This window comes from Schistocerca americana, chromosome 3 (assembly GCF_021461395.2).
Source record: "Schistocerca americana isolate TAMUIC-IGC-003095 chromosome 3, iqSchAmer2.1, whole genome shotgun sequence".
NCBI lineage: Eukaryota > Metazoa > Arthropoda > Insecta > Orthoptera > Acrididae > Schistocerca > Schistocerca americana.
The window spans coordinates 768,063,860-768,078,412 of NC_060121.1; the positions used below are offsets into that span (position 1 = coordinate 768,063,860).

At 42.9% G+C, this 14,553-nt stretch overlaps 1 protein-coding gene across 1 annotated transcript in view; it reads left to right on the top strand.

Annotated features, from left to right (window-relative positions):
- Window positions 1-14,322, top strand: part of LOC124606386 (UDP-glycosyltransferase UGT5-like) — a 53,381-nt gene extending 39,059 nt beyond the window's left edge. The window contains exons 4-6 of the mRNA XM_047138367.1: window positions 3,567-3,789; window positions 3,882-4,101; window positions 13,831-14,322. Coding sequence (XP_046994323.1) covers window positions 3,567-3,789; window positions 3,882-4,101; window positions 13,831-14,107 — 720 coding nt within the window. The 3' untranslated portion in view covers window positions 14,108-14,322. The remainder of the gene's footprint in view (window positions 1-3,566; window positions 3,790-3,881; window positions 4,102-13,830) is intronic.
- Window positions 14,323-14,553: the final 231 nt, after the last annotated feature.

Sequence of the window (14,553 nt, forward strand, 5' to 3'; positions counted from 1 at the left end):
TAACACAAACCTACATTTTTTTAAATGGAACCACGTTAGTTTTGTTAGCACATCTGAACATATAAACAAATACGTAATCAGTGCCGTTTGTTGCATTGTAAAATGTTAATTACATCCAGAGATATTGTAACCTAAAGTTGACGCTTGAGTACCACTCCTCCGCTGTTCGATCGTGTCAGCCGGGGTGGCCGAGCGGTTCTAGGCGCTACAGTCTGGAACCGCGCGACCGCTACGGTCGCAGGTTCGAATGCTGCCTCGAGCATGGATGTATGTGAGGTGCTTAGGTTCGTTAGGTTTAATTAGTTCTAAGTTCTAGGGGACTGATGACCACAGCAGTTAAGTCCCACAGTGCTCAGAGCCACTTGAACCCTGTTCGATCGAGTGTATCGGAGAGCACTGCAACATACATCGCGTTTCTACAGAATGTTCTGCCAACGTTGCTCGAAAATGTCCCACTGGAAACGCGTCGACGTATGTGGTATCAGCATGATGGTGCACCTGCACATTCCGCAATTAACACTAGGCTGACCCTTGACAAGATGTTCGACGAGCGTTTCATAGGACGTGGAGGACGCATAAATTGACCAGCCCGTTCTCCTGATCTTACACCTCTGGACTTCTTTCTGTGGGGTACGTTAAAGGAGAATGTGTACCGTGATGTGCCTACAACCCCAGAGAATATGAAACAACGTATTGTGGCAGCCTGCGGCGACATTACACCAGATGTACTGCGGCGTGTACGACATTCATTACGACAGAGATTGCAATTGTGTGCAGCAAATGATGGCCACCACATTGAACATCTATTTGCCTGACATGTCGGGACACACTCTATTCCACTCCGTAATTGAAAACGGAAACCACGTGTGTAAGTGTACCTCAATCCTCATGGTAATGTACATGTGCGTCAGTGAAAAAGACCAATAAAAAGGTGTTAGCATGTGGACGTAATGTGCTGTTCCAGTCTCTTCTGTACCTAAGGTCCATCACCGTTCCCTTTGGATCCCTACGTAATTCGGTGCTCTCCGATACACACGATCGAACAGCGGAGGAGTGGTACTCAAGCGTCAACTTTAGGTTACAATATCTCCGGATGTAATTAACATTTTACAGTGCAACAAACGGCACTGATTACGTATTTGTTTATATGTTCAGATGTGCTAACAAAACTAAGGGGGTTCCATTTTAAAAAAATAGGTTTGTGTTAAAAACATACTTCTGTGCATTTTTTTATGGTTTGTATTAAACAATTACACTAGCCCCTCTCTTCACGTTCGGGCTGTGGAATCGGTTCGTCAGTATTTGATGTGGTTTACGAAATATATCCAGCGGTAACGTTAGGTGACTCACCCTGTATATATTTCAGCTGTAACAGCAAACCCATCGACGAAATATTAGGGTTTCCCATTTAAATATCTACGGTGGATTATATGCTTATTCACCACCTACACCATGGGATTTTCCTTTATGGAAGATACGAACTGCTCCCAGAATCGAGGTCATGCTTTTATGTCCCCTGAGAAAGAATACAGTTTGATATTGGGCAACCTGATATCCATGTAGGCATGAGCTGCTGAGGCTACCAAATGCGCATCAGCTGTATTTATTTCCTGGAAGTGCTCCCCCTACAAGTTCTTTTACCTTGAAGATAGCTCGTTTGTATTTGTCGGTGTTGTCTTCGCAAGCTTCTGTGTCGGCCCCGTGTTTCCTGCCATGCAGCAGGTCCTGTATTGAAACATTGTGTGTGGTCAGCTCATCTAAGATTTCTTGCATGCGTCCCTGACAGTATCCAGCTTCCTTTTCTAGCATGGAAACATGGAACATGTTTATCTGTCAAACAAAACGCGTCGTTATAGACAGCAGAGTTTTCTGCTTGTGTCGCAGTTTGGACAGAATCGTAGGTGTTGCCTCGGTCATGTTTTTGCTTATTGCCGGGAGGTTGGATCTGTACTACAGTCCTGTAACTGGATGGCGGTGTTGTACAGTATTCACCGTTAGCAACCCTTTGGGATGTTCGCTGTTTCGTAACAGACGGCGCTACAGCATACTAATGTTTTAGCAGACTGCACAAGATTACTCTGCTACCAACAAGCATGCGCGAAGTAAGACCAATCACAAAAATAATCAATCAATAAGTGCAGTCCAACAAATGCTGCGACTTACTTGTATGAGCTGAACGAGACATGACGTTATAATATGTCGAGATTTAAATCGCTCAAAATCTCCGTCGACGTCGAAACCTCTTGAACGTGTAACAGCACTTAATCTATTCATATGCTTATCTGGTTTCGGCGTCAAATCTTTTCTTCTGAGTATTATGTAAATCAATTCAACAAAGTAAACGCTGCTCACACATTTAAACTAGTATGTCAGTTACAATTATGTACATATGCTGTAGAGGGAAGCACAGTCTAAAGTTTTCTATAAAACATCAACAGATGGCGTACAAGTCTCCTATTCCCCATCTGCATATGTACTCCGTGAGCCATTGCACAATGCTTGGGAGAGAGTATGTCGTGCCAATAGTATCGATTTCCTTTCCTCTTCCTTTCATGATCCCTACATAAAAAGTACGATACTGACAGAACAATTGTCGCAGAGATTACTTTGACTACAGATTCTCTAAATGTATCCAACGAGAGAGCTAATTCGCCTTTTTCCCAATGTTTCCCGCTTAGCACCCCTAGCATTTCTGATTCAGTTTCATATCAGCTATATCGACTTGTTAGCAGCACGTCTCTGAAATGGTTCCATATCTGTTGACATGCCTACTTGCTGAGGACTCCATATAGCGGAACAGCACTAGCGGCCTGTATGTGTGTGCTGATAAATTGTATTTTCTCAAGATCCTTTCAACAAATCTAAATTCTTAGTTCACCTTCTTTAACAGTGATATGCCTCGATAGCCTCAATTCACATCACTTGTTAGTGTTAACCCTAGAGATGTATTACTACGTGATGTTCTCAAGATGGTCATAATTAATCTTCTAATGAGATACCTTCGGGTTCTTTGTCTCTGTTAGAGAGAAAGAACTTGAAGGTGCATTCCATTCATCTGCATTGGAAAAGAGCTGACATTCGTATCATAAAGCGGCATTTTTGATCAAATCACTCTGAAATTTCTAGCAATTATCCAACGACGAAATAATACTGAACATGACAGGTCCATTAAAAGAAAATCTTATAGTGTTCCTGTAACTTTGTGCTAAATCGTTCATATACGTTCGTGTGTAACTTAAAAATCAGAGTTTGGGTCCGTACCAATCCTCGAAGTAGATCATCGTTCATACTTGTTATTGCAGCAGCAATGTTGTTAGGACAAACTACTATTATTATGATTCTGATGACATGAAGATACTGCTCTTTCACTGTTCAATACGTTAAGGATAACGCATCTGTGAAGAGTTGATGGTATTGCATTAGTATCATTTACTGTATTAATTATATGGCTGGTGCAACTGAAATAAACAGCAATGTTTTGCTAGAGATATTTTCCCCGTGTAGTGTAGCTTTATGACTTTTAAGTATTAAATATTAGAGGCAGACATGAAGCATACCTGTGTCAGGATGTGGGAGATTTCCTGGACGGCGCGAGGGACGGCGTGGTTTACTTCAGCCTGGGCTCCAATGTGCGAAGCACCGCCATGCCCCCAGAGAGAGTCCGTGCCTTCCTGGACGCTTTCGCTGGAATCCCGCAGCGCGTGCTCTGGAAGTGGGAAGGTGATGGACTGCCCGGTCAACCGAGCAACGTGATGACCGCCAAGTGGCTGCCGCAGCAGGACGTCCTGGGTGAGTGTGCGGACGCCCTCCACTGTAACGGCCTGCGAGGCTGCCGGGTGTAGTCACTACTGTGGATAAGTGACGTCATTGTACTGTTGCAGCTCATCCGAACGTACGCCTCTTCATCACTCAGGGAGGACTACAGAGTTGGAACGAGGCAGCTTATTTCTCTGTGCCCGTCATTGGGATTCCCTTCCTAGGAGACCAGATTTACAATGTTGAAAAGATGGTCGGTTTAGGCGTTGGACGAAGGCTGGATTTAGAAGACGTCACGAAAGACAGTGTGATGGAAGCCTTACAGACAGTTCTGGAAGACAAGAGGTGAGAGAATTGGTTTTTTAGCTATCCAGAAGCTGGAGTATGGGAAACATTGTTCATATTTCTAATGACAAGATTACTCACGTTATCATTTTTACTATAACAAAATACAAGGGACGTTAGCCTCAAGACTTTCATATAGCTAGAACTGCAAAGGCACTCGGCTATTCTGATTTCGTGTAATCCATAAGACAGTTGAAGAGGTTGTTTTCCCGTGAAAATTGTTGCACTTTTTAATAGAATATTAATAACAACCTTCTACACCTACATCCCCATCTAACTTCGTAAGTGTGGCAGAGGGTACTTTGTGTTCTTATCTTTCTTGGTCAGGTCACGATAGTTCGCATGAAGAGCGATTACCGGGAAGACTCCGTGTATACTCGAATCTCCTTAATTTTATTTTCGTGGTCTCTTCGCGAGATATTCTCAGGAGGAAGCAATACATTTATTGACTCTTCTAGTAATGTACGCTCTCGGAACTTTAGCAATAAACGACTCTATGACGCAGAACGACTCTTTTCCAGCGTCTACCACTAGAGTTGGTCGATCGTCTCTGCGACGCTACTGCGCTTATTAAATCAGCCTGTAACGAAAGGGGCCTCTTTTCTTTGATCTTCTCTATTTCCTGTTTCAGTCCTACCTGGTACGGATGCCATAATAACGAGCGGTATACGGAGTATTGATGGAACGAGCGTTTCGTAAGTTAGTTCCCTTTGTTGACGGACGTTTGTTTATGTGGAGGGTCAGTTGCCACTCCCAGCACCAAGCGTCTATCTTCTACAGGTCTTTCTTGCATTCCGCTACAGTTTTCTACCGTCGGGACTTCCCTGTATACAACAGTACACTCTGCGAATAGCCTCACGGAACTTGCGACGTTATCTACAACAATGCCCTGGGGCAGACTCGAAGTTACTTTTAGATCTGAAGACTTCTGTCCATTGAGAATGACGATGACGTGCTGTGTTCCGTTTGCTTGGAACTCTTCAGTCGAACCACACATTTGGTCTGATATTCTGCAGCTTCGTATTTTGTTCACTAGACAGCAGTGCGGGACTGTATCGAATGCCTTCCGGAACACGATATCTACCTGGGTGCCTGTATCTACTGCTTTCTGGATCTCGTGAGCAAACAGAGCGAGCTGGATTTCACAAGATCGTTTTTTGCGGAACACATGTTTATTCCTATAGAGAAGAGTTTCGGCCTCCAGAAATGTTATAATACGAGAGCACAGAACATTTTCCAAAAATCTACAATCGACCCTCGTCAGAGATATGCGACTATAGTTTTATGACCTGGGCTTTTCTCCAATCATCAGGAACACTTCGCTCCTCCAAAGACCTGCTATGGCAGGGACAAGTTCTTTCGTACATTATGTGTATACTATTGGTCCAGTGGCCTTCCATCTATTGAGCGAATCCAGTTGTTTTCTATACCGTGGTCACCTATTTCGCTATCAGCCATTTTGTCACTTGTGCTCTTGACACAGTGGATCTCCTTATACCGAATACCCTAACGATTTCCGAAATGGAATGTCCCATGCATCTAGCTCCAACTACCAGTCCACATGTAAATCCTGTTAATTCCAGTTGTGAAGCGGTAATCACGACAGAACAATTTTTACATGAATCACCTGAATACAAATGACAGCTCCGCCAATGCACTGGCGTTTATACCCTTTATACACGATACTATCGCCATCTGCACGTGTGTATATTGTTATCCCATGACTTTTGTCACATCATTGTAAGTAAATGCAGTCGACAGAGAGGCGAAGTTAAAATTATGAAGTTGTGAGATGTCGCTGCTGACTTGCCAGCCACAGGCTAAATTTTACACCTTCTGAAAGCTAGAAACTACTACCGGCACACTCACCACTGACTGCAGACCGAAGTACTCCCATGAAGGCCACACTAGAAAAATCCCCGTAAACATCAGTGCTGTCTGTTTCAGTGCTTGGGAACGCATACCACTTTAGTCGTCTTACAACTTCTTGCGAACTTACGTTAAAGTGATTATACCTTAAATACCAAGCATTTTCTTCATACTACACATATTGGAATGAGCGTCTCCCAGGGTCTGGTCTTTTCGGTCCTTACAAAATATTCTCATAGCTATGATAAACATCAACCAAATCACGACGTATTACCATTATGCACTATTGTTAAAAATGGGGAGTGTAAGTAGATATTTTTATACACATACATCTTGTGTATCAAATCAGAACGTATTTTACTGCTCGTTTGCAAGATACTATTTTCTGCTATATATCATTCGCCATTTAAATTACTACTCTCTTAATTGCAGCTCCGTTTCACTGACACTGATTAATGTTTAACACAGAAATAACTTACATATCTAAACATAAATAATTTTACCAAAGGAATCAAGGGTAGAGTATTCCTGATTCATGTCATAATACTTATAAGTGCGGAGTACTTTTATTTCCGGTTAATTTGATTGAGTGTTTTTATGAAGTGCCAGTATTCTTGATGAGCCTACATTATGGGCTTTCTGCGTCAGTTTGTATTCACTATATAGGTCAGCTAGTGTTTGACGTAATTTTTATCATTGTGGCACCTTTGGTTTGCCTGTAGCATAGTTTAAAGTGTATTGGTAATCACTGCACATAAAGTTAAAATTACAAGTTAGTGTTAACGCAGTGTCGTGTAATGTTGCACAGAAACCGTGGGATCCAGATGCACAACGTGATATCGTCATTTATTATCTAGCTTAATAGCTTTAAATTGTAGTATTTTTTTGTGAAACATTTGAGAGTAATATCCTGTCGCTATAAGAAGACATCTCGACAGTCGGACGTTTGCTTGTCGCGGATGCGTTCATCAGCACGCTTCCTGGAACTTCTAGGCCGTTACTTCCAATTTATAATAGAATATTAATAACACTTCGCACTCATATCACACTTACAGGACCATACCCACACAAAGTTTCGGTTGGATCCTCACATAGACCAGCATTCATACTTCACAATTACATTTTTAAGTTTTGTTACAAACAAAGTTGTCGTGACGTATTTGGCACGCTAGTAAGATAAGCATCAGTGGGAAATGCTTCACAGATACTGTTGCCCCACGAATAAGTACAGACATGGATTTAGGGAATTCTTGTAAATTTCGCTCAGCTATGGCTGGAAAGTAATAGTTAAGAAACCGATTGTCATATCGGATGGCTGGCGAGGGCAATGCTGATATTTCTCAAACGAGTCTGCGAGGCATGTGTACGAGGCCGCTCGAGGGCGAGAAGACACGACCCGGCGCGCACTGTATACAAATGTAGTCCGGGCAGCACAGGGCACTGAAGTGCTGTAAAGAACCTGTCCGTTGCAGTTACAACACCGCCTAGTGACCTGTGTGAATGGGCCAAAGCGAAATGAGGAAAGCTGATGTAATTATTAAAGAGCGCTCCACTTCTCTCCTACAGAGGATCTGCGTCAGCCGTTGATGCTTGCTCTATGAAAATTAAAATTAGACGAGTCCATTTAATCCATAGTGTTTTTTAGCTTGTAAGAGTTAACAACAGAATCTACCGATCTAAAAAACTTTTTTTTTTATCTCGTTGCTTTCTCTCAGTTCTTGGAGCTCTGGCGATCAGACCATGCACAAACAATAAATCTGGAGTTAGAGCTGTTGAGCGTATATTTTAGCGGCTATAGCTGTCACCTTTTATAAAAAAAAAAAAAAATGGTTCAAATGGCTCTGAGCACTATGGGACTTAACATCTGAGGTCATCAGTCCCCTAGAACGTAGAACTACTTAAACCTAACGAACCTAAGGACATCACACACATCCATGCCCGAGGCAGGATTCGAACCTGCGACCGTAGCGGTCACGCGGTTCCAGACTGTAGCGCCTAGAACCGCACGGCCACAACGGCCGGCAGGTAACGGTTTCGGACACAGGTTTCCAAGTGCAGTTTATTTTTATCTCGGAATAATTTTAATTCTCCAGTGCTTTTCGGTATACAGGATAAAAATAAACTGCAGATGGAAGCCCGTGCCTGAAGCTGTCAGTCATCGAGGCAACAGAGTATCGCATTCGTACGACACAAGACCTGCTTAAGCAACTAACTCCATCTTATACACTGGCGATCGCGGCACTCAGTCACGACCACTGAATAACAGACAATATTGTGACACGTTGCACCTATAGTTCATCAGCGAAGAAAGTCACGTTTGTTGCCGAAGGGATGGTCTAGTGGTAGGCGGCAGGGCGGCTTTCGGCAAATGTTAGCGCGTTGAGGGGCACGTATCGTGTTCTCTGTCAGTTGCAGTCCTCTTTCTTGTCCCCTGCTTGACATTCAAGCAACCTGTCCGCACTAGCATCTTCATAATTCGTGTAGCAGCCTGGCGCGTCGGACGCTGGCGATCCGCATAGATACCCCCATACCGCTGTACTGGTTTTACGGCATTTCTTTTACATTCACCATATTAAAGCAGTATATCCAATTTCTCCTCACTGGTGTTCACGTTTGCACCGAACGATAGCTGAAGCGGAAATGAGCGTCCTACAGTGCAGACAAGTAAACAGGTAAATGTGTTGACATTCTGAGAGCGTAGCATGCGAGCTCTGCTCGACGCTATTTGCCCGAGAATTATAGGACATTTCTCGAATTTTTTTTACCACACGTTTCAACGTCAACATTAGCTAACGCTGTATCACTTTAATTGTCTTCTCAAGAGCTATCGAATGCAATTACATGAAGTACACGATTCCATTTTTAAAAAGAAAAGTACTTGCTTCAGTATATCTGTTGTAACCGTTCACGAAATAAGAGGGGTGTTACGTCTTACGTGATTCACCCACACTTGATGGTCGACATGCGAATCATCGTCGCATTTGTAGACAAAATGTATCTTGCAGAACCTAGCCCCAGCAATAGGTTTAATAGAAACGCGATTTGAAAAACGAGGCTCTGGAATGCTCTAACCGTGTGCAATGTGGCTAAAAGGGTAGCGTGAACACTGCGTTGTCCCATTAGGTTCATGAGATAAAACAGTGGTGCCCGTAAATATATACAGCCTCGCCGATGTACGAATGACACTCGTGCCACACTTTTTCAGATAAAGCATTAAACTGTATCCAATTTACTCCTCCACAATGCGGCATCTCGTGTACTTCTTTCTGTTGCTGTTATCTTTATTTAAAATTTAGGACATAACATGAACATTTTGCAGACGTAAACAACTAATTTGTTTCGTCCATGACACAAATAAAGTCAGCTTGTTCCTTAAAGTGTCGTCAAAAATAAAAATCAACTGTAGTAAGATCCGGGGAACATGGAGGCCAGAATATGGAGCTTCTACGACCAAGCTATTCTCCCGGAAACGTTTCATCTACATAATTAGGCACATTCATTCCAAAGAGTGGCAGCACGCCATCCTGCTGAATGTTTTCTAATGTGTCAGGCAAGATGTTGCAAAGAAACGAACGTTACAGGGCACAATCGACTTGTCCGGCAATAGGTTGAAAATACCTCCACGAGTGAAGATAGATTCGTCAGTCCATTTCGAAATAAGTGTCCAAGGAATAGAAAAGCACCTGAAATCACTCAACAGAGGAAAGTCCACTGGACCTGACGGGATACCAATTCGTTTCTACACAGAGTACGCGAAAGAACTTGCCCTCCTTCTGACAGCCGGGTACCGCAAGTCTCTAGAGGAACGGAAGGTTCCAAATGATTGGAAAAGAGCACAGGTAGTCCCAGTCTTCAAGAAGGGTCGTCGAGCAGATGCGTAAAACTATAGACCTATATCTCTGACGTCGATCTGTTGTAGAATTTTAGAACATGTTTTTTGCTCGAGTATCATGTCGTTTTTGGAAACCCAGAATCTACTCTGTAGGAATCAACATGGATTCCGGAAACAGCGATCGTGTGAGACCCAACTCGCTTTATTTGTACATGAGACCCAGAAAATATTAGATACAGGCTCCCAGGTAGAAGCTGTTTTCCTTGACTTCCGGAAGGCGTTCCATACAGTTCCGCACTGTCGCCTGATAAACAAAGTAAGAGCCTACGGAATATCAGACCAGCTGTGTGGCTGGATTGAAGAGTTTTTAGCAAACAGAAGACAGCATGTTGTTATCAATGGAGAGACGTCTACAGACGTTAAAGTAACCTCTGGCGTGCCACAGTGGAGTGTTATAGGACCATTGCTTTTCACAATATATATAAATGACCTAGTAGATAGTGTCGGAAGTTCCATGTGGCTTTTCGCGGATGATGCTGTAGTTTACAGAGAAGTTGCAGCAATAGAAAATTGTAACGAAATGCAGGAAGATCTGCAGCGGATAGGCACTTGGTGCAGGGAGTGGTAACTGACCCTTAACATAGACAAATGTAATGTATTGCGAATACATAGAAAGAAGGATCCTTTATTGTGTGATTATATGATAGCGGAACAAACACTGGTAGCAGTTACTTCTGTAAAATATCTGGGAGTATGCGTGCGGAACGATTTGAAGTGGAATGATCACATAAAATTAATTGTTGGTAAGGCGGGTACCAGGTTGAGATTCATTGGGAGAGTCCTTAGAAAATGTAGTCCATCAACAAAGGAGGTGGCTTACAAAACACTCGTTCGATCTATACATGAGTATTGCTGAACAGTGGGGGATCCGTACCAGATCGGGTTGACGGAGGAGATAGAGAAGATCCAAAGAAGAGCGGCGCGTTTCGTCACAGGGTTATTTGGTAACCGTGATAGTGTTCCCGGAGATGTTTAGCAAACTCAAGTGGCAGACTCTGCAAGAGAGGCGCTCTGCATTGCGGTGTAGCTGGCTCGCCAGGTTTCGAGAGGGTGCGTTTCTGGATGAGGTATCGAATATATTGCTTCCCCCTACTTAACCTCCCGAGGAGATCACGAATGTAAAATTAGAGAGATTCGAGCGCGCACGGAGGCTTTCAGACAGTCGTTCTTCCCGCGAACCATACGCGACTGGAACAGGAAAGGGAGGTAATGACAGTGGCACGTAAAATGCCCTCCGCCACACACCGTTGGGTGGCATGCGGAGTATAAATGTAGATGTAGATGTAGGTAAGAGCCCAAATCAGTCCTCCTGTCATTCCAGTCCATAGGTATATGCCAAAGCGTACCTGAAAGCCCCGTTCACGGGAGATATGTGGGTTGTGTTCCGACCAATAACGGTTGTTGGAGGTTGAAAATACCTTCACGAGTGAAGATAGATTCATCAGTCCATTTCACATTATTTATAAAATTGTTCGTTATCCTTCACTTGGTGCAAAAGCCATTGACAAATCTGTACTCGTCGTACGCGATCTCCTGGCTATTGGTGTTGAGGTGACGTTTAATGATATGGATGCAGTTCTTCATCGTGCAACGCTTCAACAACCAGTCTTTTAAAAGTTTGGAACCGCGTAACACTATCACGGCTAGTTTGCCGAGTTGACTTCTGAGCGGTTTCAAGAATCATGTACTCGTACGTCTAGACCTTGGACGACCTCTGTCCATTTCTTATGGACGAATATTATGGATTTCCGAAAGTGGTTGCACCAGGTGACGAAAGACATTTCATTGGGCTGGCACATTTAAGGGTGCCTTGCAACAAATGCATGAGCAGCAGCAGCTTGGTTATCGGATGCCCAGCACCAAAAGCGTATATTGACGTGTTCATCATTAGTGTATTCCATCGGGAAGCTGCTCTACATGAACTTGACAGGATCAGTTGTGGTCGTGTACTGCGCAGTAAGTAGATACATACATGCACTTTAATGGAACCCACTGTGATATGCGAAGATACTGTCATGCAACAAAATAGTGTCCTGCTTATAAACGACGAGAACTAGGGAATGGACATCTAAAAAATAAAAAAAAAGGTAGCTCACTGGTACTCGAACCATATCTCTGTGGTGGACCTAGGTCCACTGTCCCAGCAGTCTACTTATTCAGCTACGACGGCTGGCGGAGTAGTGCGGGGTGATCGCGTTCCTCTGTACATTCCAGTGCGCTGTTCGATGTGACAGTCTTGCCAGCTCCTCGTTTTCATACTTTTTCAAAATTTACCCGATCTGATTTTGCTAGATAAACTTTTGATTTACATCTGGATGAGGAATCGCAAGCCGACCACCAAGTCAGCACTCATATCCATTAAATCCCTATATATATATATATATATATATATATATATATATATATATATATATATATATATATATATATATATATATATATATATAGTGGACGTGAGTTCAGATTCTATTGGCGACTGAGGGCAGCGTACGGAACAACATTAACTCAGTATTTACGTCATTTGCAAACTAATAATTATAACTATTACATGTCATATGATTTTAGGTTGGGTAGTACCTCCTAGTAGATATGGAAAGAGTGCATATTTTCCCCCAAGGCAGCAGGTCAGATGTTGAAGTGTGGACGAATGGACAAAAAACGGTTAGCATCTACTGAGAGGCGCAGTCCAATTAGTGCTACAGTTACGACCATGTGTAAAACATGAGGTGGTAAGTTACGTAGATTTTCGAGGGAAGAGTGTTCAATGCAGAGAAAAAACCAACACACTGAGGTGTATACATATAAAAATATCTGCAATTTTACCCATTACATCGTATATATGTAATGGCGGCAGGTGTAATGCAGGGAAAAACCACCTCTTAATGCTTTGAAGATTTGAAAAATAGAGTTACATTTACATTTAGTATGGGACATCTTATTATCTCCAAAACACTGGTTTAATTAGAAGAGGAAGGGAATTGGCTCTGGTCTTTTTGAGAAACAATCTTAACACACGAGTGCATTTCTTAAGAGGAAATCATCCGCCGGGCGGATTCGAACCAGGGCCGGCGCGCCTACCTGAGTCCAGAAAGTAGCACTTTAGCACTCTCGGCTACCCTGGCGGGTTTCTGCGAGGAATACCTGTACGGCATAAATAGAATGCTGAAAAAGGAAGTCTTTCGACTTTGATTTGAAAGCCTGAGTTTCTAGAGGTCTCCTGGAAGTATGCTGTGTGTGGAACTTGCAGAGTAATATACTGCATTCTGTGCAATGGTTAAAGAAGAGTTATCCAAATGCCAATCGTTATTATTATATAGTGCTCAACGAATTACTATGGCAGTTCCTTCTGATGGAGTACATAATTATTTATAACAAATGCCACAAGGGTTTATATGTGCATAAATGTCAGAGTTGAACTGTAAAATGCTTGAACAATGGCATGAATGAAGACCGCGAACTGTCGCTGCAGATCGTTCTGATTGCTCTTTTTCCGTTCTGAGAATATTTTTTGTGGCTGCACAGATTTACCCAAAACTGTCAAATAAATGAACTTTTGTGCCTCAGTGTCTGAGGCAACGTTAATTATTCTCAAAGTTAATTTAGCACTAGTACATTTCTGCTTGATATCCCGAAAGTAATAGTTCTAAGAAATCTACTTGCCGACGTGTAACTGTGGCTACACACAGATTCCTCTCAAAAACTCCAAAATTGTCTGTTCTTATCCGTTTCCACTCTCCCTGTGAACCGTTCTATAAACGAAATTTCAGTTATCATTGAGTTCAGATCATGTGTTTGTCGTCAGTTTGTTAGTGATGTAGGTAGACAACATTTACGAGAAAGCACATATAATGTTCACAAAAATTCTCTTGTTGTAGCAAATAAAATATTTTATACAGCTCAAAGGTTCTGCTTGGCAGAACCACTGCTATGATAATTTGAACAAATTAAATTCCTTTTCCCTGCTGCAGCTACCAGGAGAACATGAAGCGCTTCTCCGCCATCTACCGAGAGCACCAGAGCACGTCCCTGGACAGGGCGGTGTGGTGGGTGGAGTACGTGATCCGCCACCAGGGGGCCCCTCACCTGCGCAGCGCAGCCCTCGACCTGCACTGGTGGCAGCTGCTGCTGCTCGACGTCATAGCCTTCATACTGGCTGTGGCGGCCGTCGCGGCGTTTCTCCTCTACAGGCTGACTTGGTGGCTGTTTACGTGGCTCGCTTGTCGCAACAAACTAAAGAAACAGTGAGACTCTTTGGGTCTCATGTGCCTTTATCTTGGCAGTTACCAGTATCTGTGAACTAGTCTGCACACAACCCAATGCAATATGTATTTCGTGTAACGAAGCTACTATTGAAATCGAAGAACCATGACAATACTTTATCAGGAACTTATAAGGTTTCATAAGAAATGTGTTAATTACAAGCATTTAGAAACCAGTTTTCTACAAAATCAAATCATTGTGTGCTGCCATATATATCGCTGAGGCTGCATATAGCTGTAGATGTGAACAACCAAAACATGCGTGTTGCCCAGCATGTGGACCTTCTGAGTATATATTTGGTTAGCATAATATAAATCAATGTCTTGTCTACCATGTAGAAATATGTTGTCACTGAAGTAATCACACCTCGTTAGTTCCGCAGCTCTCCAGATAGCCCACATTACTGCCCTTATTATCACTGGAGCAATCTA